The sequence below is a fragment of the Mobula birostris genome, chromosome 12 (genome assembly GCF_030028105.1).
Source record: "Mobula birostris isolate sMobBir1 chromosome 12, sMobBir1.hap1, whole genome shotgun sequence".
Classification (NCBI taxonomy): domain Eukaryota; kingdom Metazoa; phylum Chordata; class Chondrichthyes; order Myliobatiformes; family Myliobatidae; genus Mobula; species Mobula birostris.
In genome coordinates this window covers 106,831,839-106,854,308 of record NC_092381.1, presented here as the reverse complement: position 1 = coordinate 106,854,308, position 22,470 = coordinate 106,831,839, and the positions used below count along the sequence as shown (strand labels likewise).

General features: G+C 42.3%; 1 protein-coding gene across 3 annotated transcripts in view; it reads right to left on the bottom strand.

The window, feature by feature from the left end:
• LOC140206163 (protein Smaug homolog 1-like) overlaps nt 1–22,470 on the bottom strand; it is a 127,118-nt gene that overhangs the window by 43,747 nt on the left and 60,901 nt on the right. For all 3 annotated transcript variants that reach the window (XM_072274409.1, XM_072274410.1, XM_072274411.1), the window contains exon 4: nt 6,473–6,739. In XM_072274409.1, coding sequence (XP_072130510.1) covers nt 6,473–6,739 — 267 coding nt within the window. The remainder of the gene's footprint in view (nt 1–6,472; nt 6,740–22,470) is intronic.

The following is a 22,470-nucleotide window of genomic DNA, read 5'->3' as shown; positions in this document are numbered from 1 at the left end:
TTGATACCTTTTAACTATTTTCACAAAGCTTCCGTTAATTTCTCTCTACATCCATGACTGTGTGGCTAAGTACAGCTCAAATTTGCTAATGACACAACTATTGCTGGCTGAAATTCAGATGGTGTGAGAGGGTATACAGCAGCAAGATGTATCAGCTAACTGAGTGGCGTCGCAGCAACAACCTTGCATTCAATATCAGTAAGACCAAAGAACTAATTGTGGACTTTACAAAAAGCGCAAGACAAGGGAACACACACCAATCCGCTGGAGAAATCAAAAATGGAAAGAGTGAGCAATTTCAAGTTCCTGGGTCCAACATAAAGATGCATCTACAAAGAAAGCATGACAATGGCTATATTTCAATATCACCAAAGATACTTGTGAATTTTCACAGATGTACCATAAAGAGCATTCTAACAAGACTGCATGCACGGGGGTGGGGGGCTACCGCACAGAATTGAAATAAACTACAGACAGTTGTAAACTTAGTTAACTCCGTCATGAGCACTAGTCTCCATAGTATCCAGGACATCTTCAAGGAGCAATGCTCAAAAAGGTGGTGTCCATCATTAAGGACCCCCACCATCCAGGTCATGCCTTGTTCTCATTGGAAGGAGGTACAGGAGTCTAAAGACACACACTCAATAAATCAGAAACAGCTTTTTCCCCTCTGCCATCTGATTTCTGAATGGACATTGAACCCAGGAACATTACCTCACCGCTTTTTTATTTCTATTTTTGCACTACTTATTTTACTATTTAATAGATATACTTACTGTAATTCAGTTTTTATCCCTATTATCTGATATTGCATTGTACTGTTGTCACAAAAACAACAAATTTCACAGCATATGCCAGTGATATTAAACCTGATTCTGATACTGATTGGGGCAGCCGCTTAATTGGGCTGTAATATGTCCCAATTAACCAGAATGCACTGTATTTACATTTATATATACATACGTGTGTACACACACATTTATACATACACATTCAAATGCCAGACAAATGAACAATGACAAAGAAATATAAACAGAACCAATAAACTCTTCTCGGGCTTCCAGCCAGGTACAAGTATTAATTTTAACTGATGTTTTGATGACAAACTTTGCCATCTTCATCAGGGATGTTGCCTGGGCATGTCTAGTCCGGTGGTGTTTATACCTCTGTCATTCGTCCCACCTGATTGGTTAGACCTAATCCAACCGTATCCACTGTTCCACCTTGTTTACAATCGAATTCCAGTTCTTACTAAGAGCGAGATCTTCATCTTTGTTAACATTCTTTTTCTCAAGTTTTATTTCAATGGCTTCCTTCATCAGGCAGTCCCAAAAACCACTGGTGTGGCACAGTAGTTTTGTGCCGAAGTTAATCCTATGGCTATTGCGAATGCAATGATTTCGCCTGGTAACACAAACTGATACACTGTACTCCTTGATGTGGGTTGGATGAGGGCCGATGGAAAAACCAGGAAACCTAACGAGGAGGAACCAATCAGAAGGAATGGACCATGGGGATATAATCCCTGATGAAGATGGCAGAGTTTGTCAGTTAAAATCGATACCAGTACCTGGTTGGAAGCCCGAGAAGAGCTTATTCGTCATATATGCCGGAAAAGCACAAGATCCTTTTTCATAAACTGAACTGTATATGTAAAATATAACTGGGAACAGTTTATTAGGAAAGTGTTACAAATATTGGAGGAAATCCTTCCATGTTACCTGCTACATTCCCAATACTTGGGCAGAATCCATAGTAAGAATGGGATTTGGAATGGGATTGAGTAAGCAGTAGTATTCACTTATTTGGGTGCACAGAAAGAGAATAAAAGCTGCCTTAAATAATGATTGCAAAATATTCTTCCCAGTCCTTAAAACAGAGGCCAGAGCATTAAAGCAAAAAGGGCTACAGTGAAATAGGAAGGTGAAAAAAAAGAAAATGAATAATAACTTTGCAATGTTTGTAAATACTACGTCCTAAACAGGCAATTTACATAAATTCTGATTATTATTACTATGGGGAGGCACAGCAGCGAAGTGGTTAGAACAACACTTTACAGTACACCGCTGCCTGTAAGGAGTTTGCACATTCTCACCGTGACCGTGTGGGTTTCCTCCGGGTATGCTCGTTTCCTCCCACAGTCCAAAGATGTGCCAGTTGATAGGTTAATTGGTCATTGTAAACAGTCCCGTAATTAGGCTCTGATTAAATCAGGGGATTGCTGGGCAGCATGGCTCGAAGGCAGAAAGGGTCTGTTCTGGCACTGTATCTCAAATAAGGTTCCCAAAGACTGAAAGGTGATGAACTTTGTTCTGATAGGAGGGACAAGCTAGGGGACAAGACAAGCCAAGTCAGCTTGACATCAGCAGTGTGAAAGTTGCTGGAGGGAGTTCTGAGGGGCATGATCTACCAGCATTTGGTTACACAGAGACTGATTAGGAGGAGCCAGCACAGCTTTGTGCATGGAAAGTCATCCTTAATGATTCTTTGTTTTTGGAGAGGTGACCAAAAAGGTAGAGAAAGGAAGGAGAGTGTATGTTGTCTATTTAGACTTTGGTAAGACATTTAGCAAAGTGCCTGGAAGGTTAGATCGTATAGAATTGAGGGAGAGCTAGTTATGTAGATTGAAACTTTGCTCGGAGCTAGGGACCAGAGGGTGGTAGACAGAAGTTGTTCTTCCGAATAGAGGTTGATGACTAGTGGTGTGGCACAGGGATCGGTGTTGGGACGCTTGTTATTTGTTGCTTATATAAATGACTTGGACGAGAATGTATAAGACTAGCAGATGACAAGAAATTAAGAAAAGTGACAGTGAAGGGACATTGATCAGTTAGGGAAGAGAGCAGAGCCAAAAATGAATTTCAAAACAGTTAAATGTAAGGTGATGCACTTTGGATAGTCAAATCAGAATAGGACTCATACCATGAATAGAAGGCCAGCAGACAATGTAATGGAACAGAGGGACCCAGGAGGACTAGAGCATGATTCATTCAAAGCAGCTTCATAGATAGAGTGGGTTACATTTTGCAACTCCAAAACAAAACTAATTGGAAGAAAAACAAGGAGAGATGAGAGAATTTGTACATTTTGTTTTTAGGGTTTAAGCAAGGCATGTGCCCATGACATGGCTGTGCAATGATGCATGACATTCACATACTTTGTAGATATAACCATATTGAATTACATAACCAGTGAATGCTTAACTATACATGAAATTTACATGACTGAAATATTAAATACACACACATCCATGCTTAGCTATTACTTCATCTCAATATAGAATGAATCTCAACATAATATTTTATATATAAATATATATATATATATATCGACATCCACAATTTGGTAAATTTTAAATTGCACCATTCAGGCCTAAAGATTTAATCACTGTGAAGGATTTCTTACTCTTGTGGGACAAGGCCTTTCCTGACAAGGGTGGTCACTCTGTTTGGCAGGTGAGACTTGTGGCTGCGAAACAATCTGACTCTAGAGTCTCCTCCTTGATGGTTGTTGGTGTTGACTCCAAGACTGCAGGAAGTGGTTCTGACAGCTCTGGACATCTTTCTCTCAAGACCTACTTTAATCCTTGCTTGTCCTGGATTCCTGGATTCTTTCTCTCCATCTCGGATTCTTTCTCTCCATCTCGATCACTTTCTCATTTGTGTTCCCTTTCCTTATCCTTGGTTCTCTCATGATTCCTATTACAGGTCTCGCTCATGGTCTCAATTCCGCTCAAGTTCTCATTCCAGCTGTTTTTCTTTCTCACGTTCCTTCCCTCTTTCACACCTTTCTCTTTCATGCTCGTGATCTTTCCATCGCTTTTCTCTTTTTCAACTTCTTGTTTTTCTTTTTCTTACCTTTTTTTTCTTCTGGTTTCTCGTATCTCTGAATTTGCTAATTGGGAAATCAGGTCTCATTTATTCCAATTCATTTCCATAGCACTTGTGTTATCCTTCTTTCTTTTTCTTCTTTCTACAATGTGCATCTTGATCTTGAGAAGGTGCATTTAGTTCACTGGAGTATTTTCTTATTAATCTCTCTATTGCTCCCTTTGACACGGCACATAATGATGATGATGACTGCTCCCTTTCCGATCTTATCTCTCCTTTCAGTTTCCTCATCCACAAAATTGGGTGGTATGGTAGCGTAATGGTTACCACATCACTTTACAATACCAGAGTCCCAGGTTCAATTTCGCCCATCTTTGATGGAAAGGTGCATTCAAAGGGCTACACCACTGTTCAATGTGTAAGGTTGTTCATGAGCTGCTCTCAATAAGGTCCAGAATTTGCAGATAAATGGGACTTGTCCTGACTTTGGGAAAAGCAAAAGCTCTCCACAAAGATCTTGTCATCTCCACAGAAAGAACCTTAATTTCTAACTCCTGCAGCTGTCAGATATTAGTTCCAGGACATTCCAGGCAGCCAACAGCTGTGATATTAACAAGCTGACTGAACAATGAAACCAGCTTCAACACCACATTTGAAAGTGCCTGTTTTTAAAATCTTTTGCATTTTGACATATATATTGAAGATATTTACTGTAGTTCTGCAAAGCCTAGATATTTTGGTACACCACTAAAAATTCAGACCTAAAAGCTTTATATAGACAATGTTGTTGCTGGGGTTCAAATAAAACAAGAAACAAACAAGTTAGCATTTGAATTAGAGCAAGTAGCTCAAACTTCCACAATAAACCACACATACATGAAAGCCCATGCTTCGGTTCGGAGAGTGACAATGGAAAAACTGAGTGCATTTTCATCATGCAAATAACAATTTGTGTAAATTCTTGGCAATTGTGCCCTTGTAAGATCAAATGAAATCCTCCATAAAGCTCTGGCAGGAGGGTGAACGTGTACCAGTCTACTGTGGGGGATGGTGATGGAGAGAATCGGCAGCTTTAATTCCAAGCTGCTAACATATCAAAGGACCTGTCCTGCGCCCAACACAGAAATGCAATCACAAGGAAGGTATGCCAGCAGCTTCACTTTTATATATCGAGGTATGCCTTGTTACCAAACACTAACACATTTCTGAGATGTACTGTTGAAAATACCCTGATTACCATAGTCTGATATGGCAGTTCAAATGCACACGAATGCACAAAGCTGACGACAGTAGTGGACACAGCACGATACATCACAGGCATGTCCCTCCCCATCATTGATACTATCTACAGGAGGTGCTGCCTTAAGACAGCAACATCCAAAATTTGAGGAAGTCTGCAGATGCCGCAAATCCAAAGCAACACACAGAAGGCTGGTGGAACTCAGTAGGCCCCTTCTAGGTCTTGGCCCAAAATGTCAACTGTTAGCTCTTTTCCACAGATGCTGCCTGAACTGCTGAGTTACTTCGAACACCCAAAACTACCCACCATCTTCTTGCAACTACCACCAGGCAGGAGGAACCGAAGCCTGAAGTCCAACACCACAAGATTTGGAAAACAGCTACTTCCTTTCAACCACTTGGTTCTTGAACAACTGCCACAACTCTACCCGTTACAGTTCAGTGACACTATGACCATTTTGCACTCAAATGGACTTTGTTTTTTGTTCCAATTGTATTGTTTCTTGTAAAAGATGTGTACAATGTCTAGTTTGGTTTTCTTGTGATAATGGCACTATGTACCTGTGATGCTGCTGCATGTTAAGATTTAAAACTAAGTTTTCCCACACATGTACTTATGCATATGACAATAAACTCTACTTTGATTTCATTTCACCTCAACAACTTCTATCACAAGCTGGACTTCCTGGTGGCCAAATATTTTAACTCTGATTCCCATTCCCGTTCTGACAGGAACTGCGGTCCATGTGCCACGATGAGGTCACTCTCAAGGTGACAGGGTGTAGGAGCAAAACCTTCTGGGTAGCCTCCAACCTGATGGCATGAATATTGATATCTCCTTCTGGTAAGCAAATTTCCCCTTTCCCCCACCCCCCATCCCACACTTCTCACCTGCCTATTTCTTCCCTGAGTCCCCTGCTCCTTTCGCTTCTCCTATTGCCCCACCTCCTCTCCTATCAGATTCTTTCTTTCTTTCCCACCCACCTAGCTTCACCCATCACCTTCCAGATATCCTCCTTCCCCTCCCTCCACCTTTTAATTCTGGCATCTTCCCCATTCCTTCTCAGTCCTGAAGATGGGCCTGGACCCGAAATGTCGACCGTTTATTGTTTTCCATAGATGCTGCCTGACCTGCTGAGTTCCTCCAGTATTTTGCGTGTGACTTTATATCAAATTTAAATAATACCTCTTGTAATTGTTCCCTTTATGTGGCCATACCACATTCTCTACCGGTGCCCAAAAAAAAAAGGTAACAAGTAGAAATAAGCTCTAACTGTCAGATTTTAAACTAGTTTTAACTCTGGATGATACTTTATGATAACACCCACAAGCCTGGATGGAAAAGTCATCTACCTGATGTGGCAGCCAACTTTCTAATGCAGATTTTACTCTATTCATCTTACCTTTCATTCCGCTCCCCTCCTCCTGAAATGTGTTGCGACTTGACCCCTGCTCCTCTGTCTGCTCACTGCCACCACTTCCAGAGGAGGCAATGCTGCTCTGTGGGGAGAGCGGCGCGTGGTCTGATGGGGCATAGACTGCTCGGGTGCGCAGGTCATCTGGAGACATCCATTCGCTGACCACCGACTGGTTTGTCATATTGATCGGCGGTGTGAGAGAAACTGAGCGCTTCAGAGGGCTGTGGTTGGTTTGAGTTTGGCCTTGGAGAACTGAAATTTAAAAATAATATATTAATTTATAAGTGAAGAAACCTATCCCCTTATGGAATGAGAAAAGTGGAAAAGATGGTTTAGCTATCACTGGACAACAAAGATTTTGCTTCTTGAATACTTTTGAGTGTATCTTATGGATTTCCCTATCACACACCATTTTTAAAAAATTGCCAATAATTGTTATTTCAATTCATAATTCAAGTCAGAGTAACTGATACCAAGATTAAGGAAGGCATTTTTGTTGATCCACAAATCAAACAGGTCACTGATGACAATCAATCATCGATGCAAATCAAAGAAGTTTTAATGAGACTGGAGAAAAACACATGGAAGGCATTCAAGGATGCTGCTGAAAAATTTCTTGGCAACCACAGAGCACCAAACAGGCTGACAACAGGCTTCAAGCATACAAAACCATGAAGATTCATTTTCTGCATTCCTATTTAGACTTTTCCCCTACAAATCTTGGCACCGTCAGTGACAAGCACGGGGAAAGGTCTCACCATGACTACAATGCCCTTGTGAAACTGTATCAGGGCAACTGGAATCCATTAATGCTGGGTGATTATTGTTGGGACACTTAAGCCTCGGACACTGAGTACAAATGAAAATCATCAACAAAACATCTTTGGCTTAGTTCCATCAGCACAGTTTTATGCAATTAAACATATGGGTGGTGATGATCTTTGAAGGTGGATGCTGTTTTCCTATGACAGCTTTTCATGTAGATGTGCTCAATGGTTGGGAGGGCTTTACAAAGCTGGGACGAATCCACTATCTCTTGCAGGGTTTTCTGTTCAAAAATATTGGTGTTTCCATACCTGGCTGTGGTACACCATGGTTGTGCATAGTTATGTACAGGGAGAAAATTGAAATGCTGAAACACTCTATATGAGCTACTTCAACTGGGAAATGAACAGTATAGGGCCTCTGCTCCTCCCATCTATAGGTAGAAGTACCTAGCTCCTGTTAGGAGATAAGTTCGTGCTAAGAATTATATATATTCCTACCCCACAATCATCTGTACAATGTTCTTCAAACATCATGCCTCAGTCAAGCAATCTCTATTCGAGCTGCTGTTCTTCGTGTCTGCAAATTTTGTGGCAATTTGCCCTGATACTATGATGAACTGAATACCGAGGGCTTGGACCTACATCGACTGCTCCGGGGATTTGGATCCAAGGATTCAATTTGGTTCAGAATGCTGTTGTTGTTGCTGCTCAGTTCTATAGTTTGCATAATTTCTATGTTTCTCCACTCTTCCTCTGAGGGGGTTGGTCTTTATTTTTTTAAATTGGGCTCTTTTGGGTTCCTTGCTGCCTGTAAGCAAACAAATCTCAAGGTTGTATAATTTATACATTCTTTGATAATAAATGCACTTTGAAACTTGTGCAGAGTGAAATGAAAACTGAGAACTTGCCAAGAAATTGGCTGAGATTTGAAAGATACTCAAATTATGAAAACTTTACAAAATTATGCAAATTTTGATTTCATGATTTAAGTCATGTAGAAATATCATCCCCAAGACTACAAACATTCCAGAGAGGGTAAATTGACAATGTTCGCTTGCAAAGAACACCCACCATTACCTCAGTTTCATAAAACTCACTCCTTTCTTCCAACACTTCCAGCTGGATATTTCAATGGATGTTTTTAATCCAGTGCTAGATTATTTTCTGCATTTTATGTGGCAGAGTCTACAAATTCTTTAGAAAAGAAATGTGCAAAGATTAATGAATAACTCATTATGAGCAAGAGCTCTTCATTGTACCATACCTTTGATATAAAAATGAGTGGGCCATTAAGGGATTGGGAAGATTTTAAAAACCAAATGAAAGCAATAAAAAAAAGCTATAAGGGGAGAAAAGATGAAATATGAAGGTAAGCTAGCCAATAATATGAAAGAGGATACCAAATATTTTCCCAGGTATATAAAGAGTAAAAGAGAGTGAATATTGGACTGGTGGAAAATGACACTTGAGAGGTGGCATCAGGGGACAAAAATGGCAGATCAACTAAATAAGTATTGTGTGTCAGTTTTCACTGTGGAAGACACAAGCAGTACCCATCAAACCCATGATGTCCACACCAAATACTATGCTGAATTAAACTAGGTTGGGCTGTACATGATCCATATCAAATTTCAATATTGTTAAATGTCATTTCCAGCAGACAAGTGCAAAGGAGAACAAAATAATTGTTATTCCTGATCTGATCCAATACAGCACCAAAAAAAACACAAAAAGACAAAGAATACAATAATAAGAAAACATAAATAAGATAGCTTCCATATATAAACTGACTGCTTGTCCACAAAGTGATGCTAGGTACAGGAGTGTCTGTACATAAGGTGACTTGACAGGAAATTATGAAGCTGTGGTTGTTGGGGATGTGGAGGGGTGAGTTAGTGAGTGGAGGTGTTAATCAGCCTTACTGCTTTGGGAATGCAACTGTTTTTGAGCCTGGTGCTGGTTGCTACATAGCCTCCTCCCCGCTGGGAGTGGGACAAACAGTCCCTGAGCAGGGTGAGTTGGATCCTTCACGATATTACAGTTACAGGCTGTACGTCCTTGACGGCAGGTAGGCTGCATGGCCCTCCATATTCACGTGTCTAACAGCCCAGGCTGCATGGCCCTCCATATTCACGTGTCTAACAGCCTAATGAATTGCCCCTATTGCTTCAGCTTCAACTGTTACCCTTAGCAGCTTGTTTCAGGCATCTACTTCTGTGGTAAATTAAACTTGCCCCACACATCTCCTCTAAACTTACCCAAGCACTTAACATTCTTACCCTTGAAAACACAGTACACTCCACCCATGCTTCCCAAGTTTATAGAATTATATTAGGTCACCACGCAACCTCTTACGAGCCAGTGAAAACAACCCAAGTTTATCAAATTTCTCGCTGTAGCTCATGCACTCCAATCTAGGTTATTTCCTGGTAAACCTTTTCTGCAAACTTCCCAAAGTTTCCACATCCTTCCTGTAATGGGGTGTCCCGAACTGCACACATTACTCCCAGTGTGGCCTGAGCAAACTTTCATACAGATGCAACATTACTCTTACTGCCAAAGAAGGCAATCGTGCCCTGTGCCCTTTATTAATAAAAAAATCTTGATCTACTTGTGTGGTCACTTTCAGTGAGCTATGGATTTGGATTGATAACTCAGTAGAGGTGACTTTATATGTCTATATTATACACTCAGTCATCACGACACTAGCTACCTCTTGTACCTAATAAAGTGGTCACTGAGTGTATGTTCATGATATTCTGCTGCTGTAGCCACTTCGAGATCCAATGTGTTGCATGTTCAGAGATGCTCCTCTGCACACCACACATAACCACACATGACCCGTGGTTATTAGAGTTACTGTCGCCTTCCTGTCAGCTTGAATCAGTCTGGCCATTCTCCTCTGATCTCTCTCATACTTTTGGCCATAGAGCTGCCACTCACTGGATTTTTTTTCCCCCTCGTATTTAAAGAGTTTCATACCATTCTCTGTAAACTCTAGACCAGGGGATGCTAATCTGGAATCCACAGACTGCTGGGTTACTGATAAAGCTCCATGGCCTAAAAAAAGAGTTGGGAACTCCTGCTCCAGAGACTGTTGTGTATGAAAATCCCAGGGGGTCAGTTTAGAAACATAGAAACATAGAAAATAAGTGCAGGAGTCGGCCATTCAGCCCTTCGAGCCTGCACCGCCACTTATTATGATCATGGCTGATCATCCAACTCAGAACACCGCCCCAGCCTTCCCTCCATACCCCCTGACCCCCGTAGCCACAAGGGTCATATCTAACTCCCTCTTAAATATAGCCAATGTACTGGCCTCAACTGCTTCCTGTGGCAGAGAATTCCACAGATTCACCACTCTCTGTGTGAAGAAGTTTTTCCTAATCTCGGTCCTAAAAGGCTTCCCCTTTATCCTCAAACTGTGACCCCTCGTTCTGGACTTCCCCAACATAGGGAACAATCTTCCTGCATCTAGCCCGTCCAATCCCTTTAGGATCTTATACGTTTCAATCAGATCCCCCCTCAATCTTCTAAATTCCAACGAGTACAAGCCCAGTTCATCCATTCTTTCTTCATATGAAAGTCCTGCCATCCCAGGAATCAATCTGGTGAACCTTCTCTGTACTCCCTCTATGACAAGGATGTCTTTCCTCAGATTAGGGGACCAAAACTGCACACAATACTCCAGGTGCGGTCTCACCAAGGCCTTGTACAACTGCAGTAGTACCTCCCTGCTCCTGTACTCAAATCCTCTCGCTATAAATGCCAGCATACCATTCGCCTTTTTCACCGCCTGCTGTACCTGCATGCCCACTTTCAATGACTGGTGTATAACGACACCCAGGTCTCGTTGCACCTCCCCTTTTCCTAATCGGCCACCATTCAGATAATAATCTGTTTTCCTATTTTTGCCACCAAAGTGGATAACTTCACATTTATCCACATTAAATTGCATCTGCCATGAATTTGCCCACTCACCCAACCTATCCAAGTCACCCTGCACCCTCTTAGCATCCTCCTCACAGCTAACACTGCCACCCAGCTTCGTGTCATCCGCAAACTTGGAGATGTTGCATTTAATTCCCTCATCCAAGTCATTAATATATATTGTAAACAACTGGGGTCCCAGCACTGAGCCTTGCGGTACCCCACTAGTCACCGCCTGCCATTCTGAAAAGGTCCCGTTTATTCCCACTTTCTGCTTCCTGTCTGCTAACCAACTCTCCACCCACACCAATACCTTACCCCCAATACCGTGTGCTTTAAGTTTGCACACTAATCTCCTGTGTGGGACCTTGTCAAAAGCCTTCTGAAAATCCAAATATACCACATCCACTGGTTCTCCCCTATCCACTCTACTAGTTACATCCTCAAAAAATTCTATGAGATTCGTCAGACATGATTTTCCTTTCACAAATCCATGCTGACTTTGTCCGATCATTTCACCACTTTCCAAATGTGCTGTTATCACATCCTTGATAACTGACTCCAGCAGTTTCCCCACCACCGACGTTAGGCTAACCGGTCTATAATTCCCCGGTTTCTCTCTCCCTCCTTTTTTAAAAAGTGGAGTTACATTAGCCACCCTCCAATCCTCAGGAACTAGTCCAGAATCTAACGAGTTTTGAAAAATTATCACTAATGCATCCACTATTTCTTGAGCTACTTCCTTAAGCACCCTGGGATGCAGACCATCTGGCCCTGGGGATTTATCTGCCTTCAATCCCTTCAATTTACCTAACACCACTTCCCTACTAACATGTATTTCGCTCAGTTCCTCCATCTCACTGGACCCTCTGTCCCCTACTATTTCTGGAAGATTATTTATGTCCTCCTTAGTGAAGACAGAACCACCGTAATTATTCAATTGGTCTGCCATGTCCTTGCTCCCCATAATCAATTCACCTGTTTCTGTCTGTAGGGGACCTACATTTGTCTTTACCAGTCTTTTCCTTTTTACATATCTATAAAAGCTTTTACAGTCAGTTTTTATGTTGCCTGCCAGTTTTCTCTCATAATCTTTTTTCCCCTTCCTAATTAAGCCCTTTGTCCTCCTCTGCTGAACTCTGAATTTCTCCCAGTCCTCAGGTGAGCCACTTTCTCTGGCTAATTTGTATGCTGCTTCTTTGGAATTGATACTATCCCTAATTTCTCTTGTCAGCCACGGGTGCACTACCTTCCTTGATTTATTCTTTTGCCAAACAGGGATGAACATTTGTTGCAGTTCATCCATGCAACCTTTAAATGCTTGCCATTGCATATCCACCGTCAATCCTTTAAGTGTCATTTGCCAGTCTATCTTAGCTAATTCACGTCTCATACCTTCAAAGTTACCCCTCTTTAAGTTCAGAACCTTTGTTTCTGAATTAACTATGTCACTCTCCATCTTAATGAAGAATTCCACCATATTAAGAGGCCTCTTACGACAAGATTGCTAATTAACCCTTCCTCATTGCTCAAAACCCAGTCCAGAATAGCCTGCTCTCTAGTCGGTTCCTCGACATGTTGGTTCAAAAAACCATCACGTATACATTCCAAGAAATCCTCTTCCTCAGCACCTTTACCAATTTGGTTCACCCAATCTACATGTAGATTGAAGTCACCCATTATAACTGCTGTTCCTTTATTGCACACATTTCTAATTTCCTGTTTAATACCATCTCCGACCTCACTACTACTGTTAGGTGGCCTGTACACAACTCCCACCAGCGTCTTCTTCCCCTTAGTGTTACGCAGCTCTACCCATATCGATTCCACATCTTCCCGGCTTATGTCCTTCCTTTCTATTGTGTTAATCTCTTCTTTAACCAGCAACGCCACCCCACCTCCCCTTCCTTCATGTCTATCCCTCCTGAATATTGAATATCCCTGAACGTTGAGCTCCCATCCCTGGTCACCCTGGAGCCATGTCTCTGTGTTCCCAACTATATCATAATCATTAATAACAATCTGCACTTTCAATTCATCCACCTTATTACGAATGCTCCTTGCATTGACACACAAAGCCTTCAGGTGCTCTTTTACAACTCTCTTAGCCCTTATACAATTATGCTGAAAAGTGGCCCTTTTTAATGCTTGCCCTGGATTTGTCGGCCTGCCACTTTTACTTTTCTCCATAGTACTTTTTGTTTCTACCCTCACTTTACACCCCTCTGCCTCTCTGCACTGGTTCCCATCCCCCTGTAGTGAACTAACCTCCTCACGCCTAGCCTCTTTAATTTGATTCCCACCCCCCAACCATTCTAGTTTAAAGTCACCTCAGTAGCCCCCGCTAATCTCCCTGCCAGGATATTGGTCCCCCTAGGATTCAAGTGCAACCCGTCCTTTTTGTACAGGTCACGCCTGCGCCAAAAGAGGTCCCAATGATCCAAGAACTTGAATCCCTGCCCCCTGCTCCAATCCCTCAGCCACGCATTTATCCTCCACCTCATCGCATTCCTACTCTCACTGTCGCGTGGCACAGGCAGTAATCCTGAGATTACTACCTTTGCGGTCCTTTTTCTCAACTCCCTTCCAAGCTCCCTATATTCTCCTTTCAGGACCTCATCCCTTTTCCTACCTATGTCATTGGTACCTATATGTACCACGACCTCTGGCTCCTCACCCTCCCACTTCAGGATACCTTGGACACGATCAGAAATATCCCGGACCCTGGCACCAGGGAGGCAAACTACCATCCGGGTCTCTGGACTGCGTCCACAGAATCGCCTATCTGACCCCCTTACTATCGAGTCCCCTATCACAACTGCCCTCCTCTTCCTTGCCCTACCCTTCTGAGCTACAGGGCCGGACTCTGTGCCGGAGGCACGGCCACTGTCGCTTCTCCTGGGTAAGTAACGGTCAGGAGTACCTGTTGTTAAGGGGCACAGCCACTGGGGTACTCCCTATTACCTGACCTTCCCCCTTCCCCCTCCTAACCGTGACCCACTTGTCTGCCTCCCGTGGCCCCGGCGTGACCACCTGCCTGCAGCTCCTCTCTATCACCTCCTCACTCTCCCTGACCAGACGAAGGTCATCGAGCTGCAGCTCCAGTTCCGTAACGCGGTCCCTAAGGAGCTGCATCTCGATGCACTTGGCGCAGATGTAGACGTCCGGGAGGCTTGTAGACTCCAGGGCCTCCCACATACGGCACCAAGAACAGCAAACTGCCCTCACACTCATACTGCCCCTCTCCTCAAATAACAACAGAAAATGAATGCCAAACCTCCCTCGCCTTGCCTGTTTCCGCCTAAGCCCGTTGAGCCGAAGCCCTTAAATCTTCACTCTGCTCCTGGCTCACTCCGCAGCCCGCAAACTACGCTGCCCGCTCTATGAGGCTCTGTTCCTTTTAAATCTGCCGCGTTGCACAGCCCGACGTCACACGCCTGCGCAGTCCCGCCTCTCAGAACGCCGTTGGAGAAAAAAAATAACGAAAATTTCAAAAATGTCTTTCTCGGCACTCCCACTCAGACTCCTTCTTCGAATCAAGTGACCCCATCTGGCACCAACAATCATCCCATGGTCTAAGTCACTTAGATCACATTCCTTCCCCATTCTCCTGTTTGGTCTGAACAACAGAACCTCTTGACCAAGTCTGTATGCTTTTACGCACTGAACTGTTGCCACACAAATAGCTGATTAGATATTTGCTTTAACAAGCAAATGTACCTAATAAAGTGGCCACTGAGTGTAATTTCACATTGAACAACTATTAGCCACGCTGCTGGGAGGCACAAACCACACAGTGCTCCAGAGACTGTGGGTGTATTATTTCAGAGCTATTCTCACTCCAAATTCAACTAGAACAGTGGTCCCCAACCTCCGGGCCGTGGACCGATACACTGCCTTGAAGAATGCAGCGGCGCAGCGGTAGCCAGAACTCACCCAGTACATCTTTAAGAAAAAAGCCGAAATAAACAAGATATTTAATTAGGTGCCGCCCGGAGAGATCAGAGGCGATTGCCGATTGCGTCTGTCACCATACAACCCTGAGATTGTATTTTGTCTCAAAACCTCCTTATGCAATTGGATCCTGGATTGAAGTTATGATCACAAGATGATTTGCACATGGTACCTTGGCTTTGCCATCATATACAACTGCTATGAAACACTGACACCAAAGCAGATGATGAATAAGATTCACCTTATAATATTCTCAGTTGATTAATGTGCTGGACGGCCCAAAAACTCAAGATGAAACGTTCACTCTTTTGCTTCACACAGCTACCACAAAACCTGGGTATTTCTAGCATTTTGCTTTTATCCCAGAATTCCAGTATCTGCGGCAGGTTGCGTCTGGAGGTTTCCTACTTGGAAGGCAGAAGCTTAGCACAGTCCATCTTGTGCCATGTTTCGAATGGTGCACTGGGCCAAACATCTTCCAGAATAAGCTGCTGGCTATGCCTGACAACTGATTGGTTCAGGGACTGAGTTCCTGCTGTCTTCTTGCTCCTGCCATCAGGAAGAGGCACAAGAGCCTCAAGACTCTCACCACCAGGCTCAAGAACAGTTACTATCTCTCAACCATCAGGCTCTTGAACCAAAAAGGATAACTTCACTCAATTTCACATTTCCCATCATTGAAATGTTCCCACAACCTATGGTCTCACTTTCAAGGACTCTTCATCTCATGATCTCGATATTAATTGCTTATTTATTATTTCTTTCTTTTGTATTTGCAGTTTGTTGTCTTCTACACTCTTGTTGAACACCCTAGTTGGGCTGTCTTTCATTGATTCTGTTATGGTTATTATGTTATAGATAGAGTCAAAGAAAAGTACAGCACAGAAAAAGGCCTTTCGGCCCATCCAGTCAGTGCCGAACCATTTTAAACTGACTATTGCCATTGACCTGCACTGGGACCATAGCCCTCCATACCTACCATCCATGTACCCATCCAAACTTCCCTTAAGTATTAAATTCAAGCTTGCGTACACAGCTCATGAAGACACTTGTACCACACTCTCAAATATCTTTCTGAAATATTCTCTCAATTTTCTACATTCCAAGGAAAAACGTCCTAACCTATTCAATCTTCCCTTATAACTCAAGTCTTCCAGACCTGGCAACATTCTTGTAAATTTTCTCTAAACTCCTTCAATCTTATTTATATCTTTCCTGTAGGTAGATAAACAAAACTGCACACAATTCTCCAGATTAGACCTCACCAATGTCTCATAAAACTTCAACATAACATCTCATCCATTGTACAAAATACTTTGATTATGAAGGCCAATGTGCCAAAAGCTTTCTTTATGACCCTATCTCCCTGTGATGCCACTTTCAATGAATTGTGGACCTGCATTCCCTGATCCCTTTGTTCTATCACACTTCTCTGTGCCTTAGCATTCACTGAGTAAGACCTATACCTCACACTTGTCTGCATTAAATTCTATCTGCTATACTTCAGCCCATTTTTCCAGCTGGTCCAGATCCTGCTGCAAGCCATGACGGCCTTCCTTACCATCCACTACACCACCAATCTTAGTGTCATCAGCAAACTTGCTGATTCAATTAACCACATTATCATCTGGATCATCGATATAGATGACAAACAAATGCCTTGCTAAATACCATGCAGACAACATCACTACATCATCTATTTCCTGGTAACTTCCTCGAAAAATGTTTTTTTTGAGCAAGGTAAGTGTGTTTGAGTGTGTGTGCGCGTGCGTGTGTGTGTAATGCTGTTAGTCTGTTGGCAAGAGATACCACATCTGCAATTTGTAGAAGAGGACAGGACTAATGATGACATGTAGCAGAAACAAATGGGCTTCCATCAAGAGAAACTAATACTGCCCAGATGTCATCTTGTTCTGTCCCAATGTTAATCTTTTCCAATTTCTTTTCAAGACTGAACATTTATGCAGGAATACAGAAAAATAAACCATAGCAAATATTGGCATTGGCAATAAAAAAAGAAGAGCTTGTCTGGTCACTGCAGGAAAACTAGATGTTTAAAAAACGGTATTACATAACATCTTAGGTCTTGCATTCAGCCAAGAAAGTAAGACCTAATTTTTATCGAGGGATCAGAAGTGGAGGGAGTGATCAATTTCAAGTTCCTAGGTATCAATACCTCTGAGGACCTAACCTGGTTGCAACATATTGATGCAACTATAGAGGCAACAAATCAGTGGCTATATTTCATTAGGAAATAGAGGAGATTTGGTTTGTCAACAAAAACGCTCAAATTTCTACAGATGTACCGTGGAGAGCATTCTGATACACTGCATCACCATCTGGTAAGGGGAGAGGGGGAGTTGGCGGAGGCTTTTTCCACTGAGCTTGGGTGGGACCACAACCAGAGGTCAAGGGTTAAGGATGAAAGGTGAAAAGTTTAAAGGGAACATGCGGGGGAACTAGAGACTTCACTCAGAGGGTGGTAAGAGTGTGGTACGAATGCCTTCACAAGCTATGTATGCAAGCTTGAATTTAACAGTTAAGATACTGCACACGATCAAAGTAAGTTGTGGAAAATTGTAAAATTAGTCAGCTTCATCCTGGGTACTAGCCTCCACAGTATCCAGGAAATCTTCAAGAAGCAGTGCCTTAGGATGGCGGCATCCATCATTAAGCACCCCCACCATCCAGGTCATGCCCTCTTCTCACTGTTACCATCAGGGAAGTACAGAAGTCTGCAGGCACACCGTCAGCAGTTCACAAACAGCCTCTTCCCCTCTGCTATCTGATTTCTGAATGAACACTGAACACTACCTCACTACTTTCTTCCTGCACTATTTTAATTTAACTATTGAATAGACATATACACTTTAATTTCTATATTTTTCATGTATTGCAATATGCTGCTGCCTCAAAGTCAACAAATTTCATGATATATGCTGGTGATATTACACCTGATTCTGATGCTGACTACAATAGCAATGGTGGCACCCTAAGTTTTTACTTTGAAGTATTTGATTTGGGGTGCTCTGTTTGCAATCACTGAAGTGTAAATTATCAGTTTTCTGTACGTATTTAAAATTGACTGTAATAAAATCCCACAATGTTTAATACCAAGATAGAATCAGGAAATCATTTTCTACAGAAATGAAACTCTTCAAATATTCAACCTATACTTTTTCCAGTTAATAAACGTTCAAATTAAAACCTCACCATGTCAAGGTAGTTTTCTAGCACAAGTTTTCAGACTTTAAAGGAGGTTATGCTGTGACTTAAAAGAGGTAAAGTGCTCATTTTGCTTTCTAAAACGTTGACAAATTTCCAAAGATGTGTAGTGAAGTGTATATTGAGTGGCTGCATCACAGCCTGGTATGGAAACACCAATGAACTTGAACGGAAAATTGTATAAAAGAAAGTGATACAGCCCATCATGGGTAAAGCCTTCCCAACCACTGAGCACATCTACATAAATGCTGTGGCAGGAAAGTAGCATCCATCATCAGATATCGCCACCACTCATGCTCTCTTCTCACTGCTGCCCTGAGGTAGAAGATACAGGGGCTTCAGGACTTGCACCAATAGGTTCAGGAACAGTTACTACCCCTCAACCATCAAGCTCTTGAACAAAAGGGTATAACTACACTCACTTGCCCCATCATTAATATGCTTAAGACAACCAATGATCTCTTTATCTTTATCTTATTATCTTATGTTCTTGGGGTTGTATATAGCGATGAACAGATTGTGTTTGTCTATTATTAAGATTTAGATCAAGATCAGACTACATTTTATGAATAATTAATTCAGAAAACTAGGTAATTGCAAAGGGTTCACAAACTTTTTCTTGCAACTGTACTTCGACAAATTATTTTAAAGATTGGAGTTGGGCAAAAAGGGCGTGACTGCAGCTTTTCAGTGAATCTGCTATTTCAGTACTGCGTGCCTCCACTGAATTCCTGACTACCCCCAATTTAACAGTAAATGTCTTCTCCACTCCTAGCCAAAAATAGCCACACTACTTGAAAACAGCAGCTGAACAATTTCCCAACCAGTAGAAATGTAAATGCTCCATAATAAAAACCAACAAGTAGAGCTTTCCTGTGCTTTGCAAGCATTGAAATTTAGCTATGTAACTGCATTTGCTGACAGGTTTGTTTTTTTTTGAGGTACACATGGTTTTATTTGTTTTGTGGCTGCCTGGAGAAGATGAATCTTACGAGTTGAATACTGCATATATACTTTCATAATAAATGCATCTTGAGCTTTCATTTACAAAACTCTGGAGGAACTCAGCAGGCCGGGCAGCATCCATAGAAAGGAATAAGCCGAAGTTTCAGGCTGAAACCCTTCAACGGGACCAAAAAGAAAGATCTGCCTTCTTTTCCCTTTTTTTCCTGTCCTGATGAAGGGTTGCAGCCTGAAACAGTGACTGTTTATTCCTTTCCATAGATGCTGCCTTAACCTGCTGAGTTCCTCCAGCATTTTGTGAATGTTGCTCTAGATTTCCAACAAATGCAGAATCTCGTGTTCAACATTTTCATTTTTATAATCAACCGATTGCCTCCAAAAGGAAGTATTTGCTAGCAATAATATCTAACTACTAGGTCTTACCTGAGACCATGGTATATTAAACAATCTTAAAGGCCCAGACATTTTATTTGAAAGTTGCAAACAAAAGTTTGGAAAGACATCACTAACTTTTACAAATGTAGATACATAGCAAAATCACATTTTTACAAAAACACAGTTAGTGAAAACAGATGGACATGACAAAGTCTATCGCATCAGGAACAGCTGGTCAGAAGAATCATTAAAATTGGTTATATTTGAGATGGACATTAACACCTCCAGATGAGATTACCATGCCCAGAAATGCTTGTCTGTTACCTTCAGGGTTCCCTGGCAAGACTAACTTATTTTTAAAAACAAACTACAACCACTTGGTACATATTTGCTTTAGATAAGATTGCAATCCAATCCAGCTTCAGTGAACTGCAGAGAAGTATTAAGGGTGTTCACTCATCCCGTCCTCTAATCCCAGCAAAATCTATAAATGTACTTATGACACAACTATTGTAGGCAGAATTTCAGATGGTAACGAGGAGCCATACAGGAGTGGGACAGATCAGCTGGTTGAGTGATGTCACAGCAACAACCTTGCACTCAACATCAATAAGACCAAGAAATTGTGGATTTCAGGAAGGGAAAGTTGAGGAGACATACACCAGTCCTCATAGAGGAATCAGCAGAGGAAAGGGCAAACGGTTTCAAGATCTTGAGGATCTATCCTGGGTGCAACATATTGATGGAATTAGAAATAATGCACACTGGTGGCTACATTTCATCAGGAGTTTGAGGAGACTTGGTATGTTACCAAAACCCCACAAATTTGTACAGGCGTACAGTGGAGAGCAGTCTAACTGGTTGCATCACCATCTGGTACAGTACAGAGTGGCCACTGCACAGGATCGGTAAAAGCTGCAAAAAGTTGTAAACTTGGCCAGCTCTATCATGGGCACTGGCCTCCCCAGCATGAAGGTCACCTTAAAAAGGGCAGCATCCATCACAAAGGACCCTCATCATCCAGGACATGCCCTCTTCTCATTGCTACCATCAGGAAGGACGTACAGAAGCCCAAAGACACACACTCAACAATTCAGGAACAGCTTCTTCCCCTCTGCCATCAGAATAGACACAGAAGCCATTACAGTTTATTTTCTCTTTATACACTACTTATTTTTTATATACATATTTCTTATTGTAAGATAGCATTTCTTTTAAAAAGTCATTATGTATTGCATTGTGCTGCTGTTGCAAAATAACAAATTTCATGATAGATGCCAATGATATTAAACCTGATTCTGATTACATCATATCTGACGAGTCAGTCAGGAACATGCTGTTGAAGAGGGAGTTTACCAATGAAGTAGGTAATTTCTCAACTAGAGATGAGCTTTATTTGTCACATGCACTTCGAAACATACAGTGAAATGCATTGATTGTGTCACCAAACAACTCAGTGCAAGTTTGCTGGGGGGAGCTTGCAAGTGCCACAAAGAAGCACATCAAAGAATCAGCCAGGACCTTCAGCCCCTCTAGTCTATACCGAATTGTTATTCTGCCAAGCCCCATCAATCCACACTTGGACCATTGCCCTCCATACCCATCCCACCTATGTACTTCTCCAAACATCTCTTCAATGTCACAATCATGTCGCTTCTGATGCCAAAATAGTGTGCCCACAATTATGAACCCCGACTTTTACATTGGTGGAAGGTGGAAGAAAACAGGAACATTGGAAGAAACGCACTCAGTTACAGGGAGATGCTACAAACCCCTTTAGAGGCAGTGGCAGGAATTGAATCCGGATCTTACAGCTAACACTCTGACCACTACGCTGTACTATCCCTAGGGAAGGACACAATGGACGAATTACTTTCCAGAATAAAAAGCTGAAGAGGGGAGAAACAATGGGTAACAACCACACAGGCACTGCCACTCTGTAGAATACCTGTACTTAATAAACACAAAATACTAAGCTCTGCATACAAGATTAACACATTAGTACTGAAATAGGCCATTTGCTCCATGCCAGGTAATATTTCACTACACTATTGATGCTGCCCTCAACTGCATCGCCCCCATTTCCTGAACATCCACGCTCAGTTCATCTTCCTGCCACCTTAACAGTTATAGAGTTCCTTTTGTCCTTACCTACCACACCATGGGCTTCCGCATCCAACACATCATCCTCTGCAACTTCCACCATCTCCAAAGGATCCTACTACTAAACGTATCTTTGCTACCCTCCCACTCTCTCAGCTTTCTGCAAGGATTATTCCCTCCGTGATTCCTTTGTCCACTCATCCCTCCCCACTAATCTCTCTCCCAGTACTTAGCCCTGCAAGCAGCCTAAGTGCAACCTACCCATTCACCTCGTCCTTCACCTCCATTCAGGGCCCCAAATAGTCCTTGAAGGTGAGGCAACACTTCACCTGCGAATCTGCTGAGGTCATCTATTGTGCTCCTGACGTGGGCCCCTTTACATTGATGAAACCATTTGTAAATTGGGGGACTGCTTCATCGAGGACCTCTGCTCCAACCACCAAAAGTGGAACTTCCTGGTGGCCGAACATTTTAATTGCAATTCCCTTTTCCACATGTCGGTCCTCTTGTGCCGCGGTAAGGTCACCCTCTGGATGGAGGAGCAACAACTTATATTCTTGTCTGGGTACCCTCCAAACTGATGGCATGAAAATTAGTATCTCCTTCCAGTAACAAAAAAACAAACCCCCCCCCCACCCCACTTCTGTTCCCCACTCTGGCCTTTCA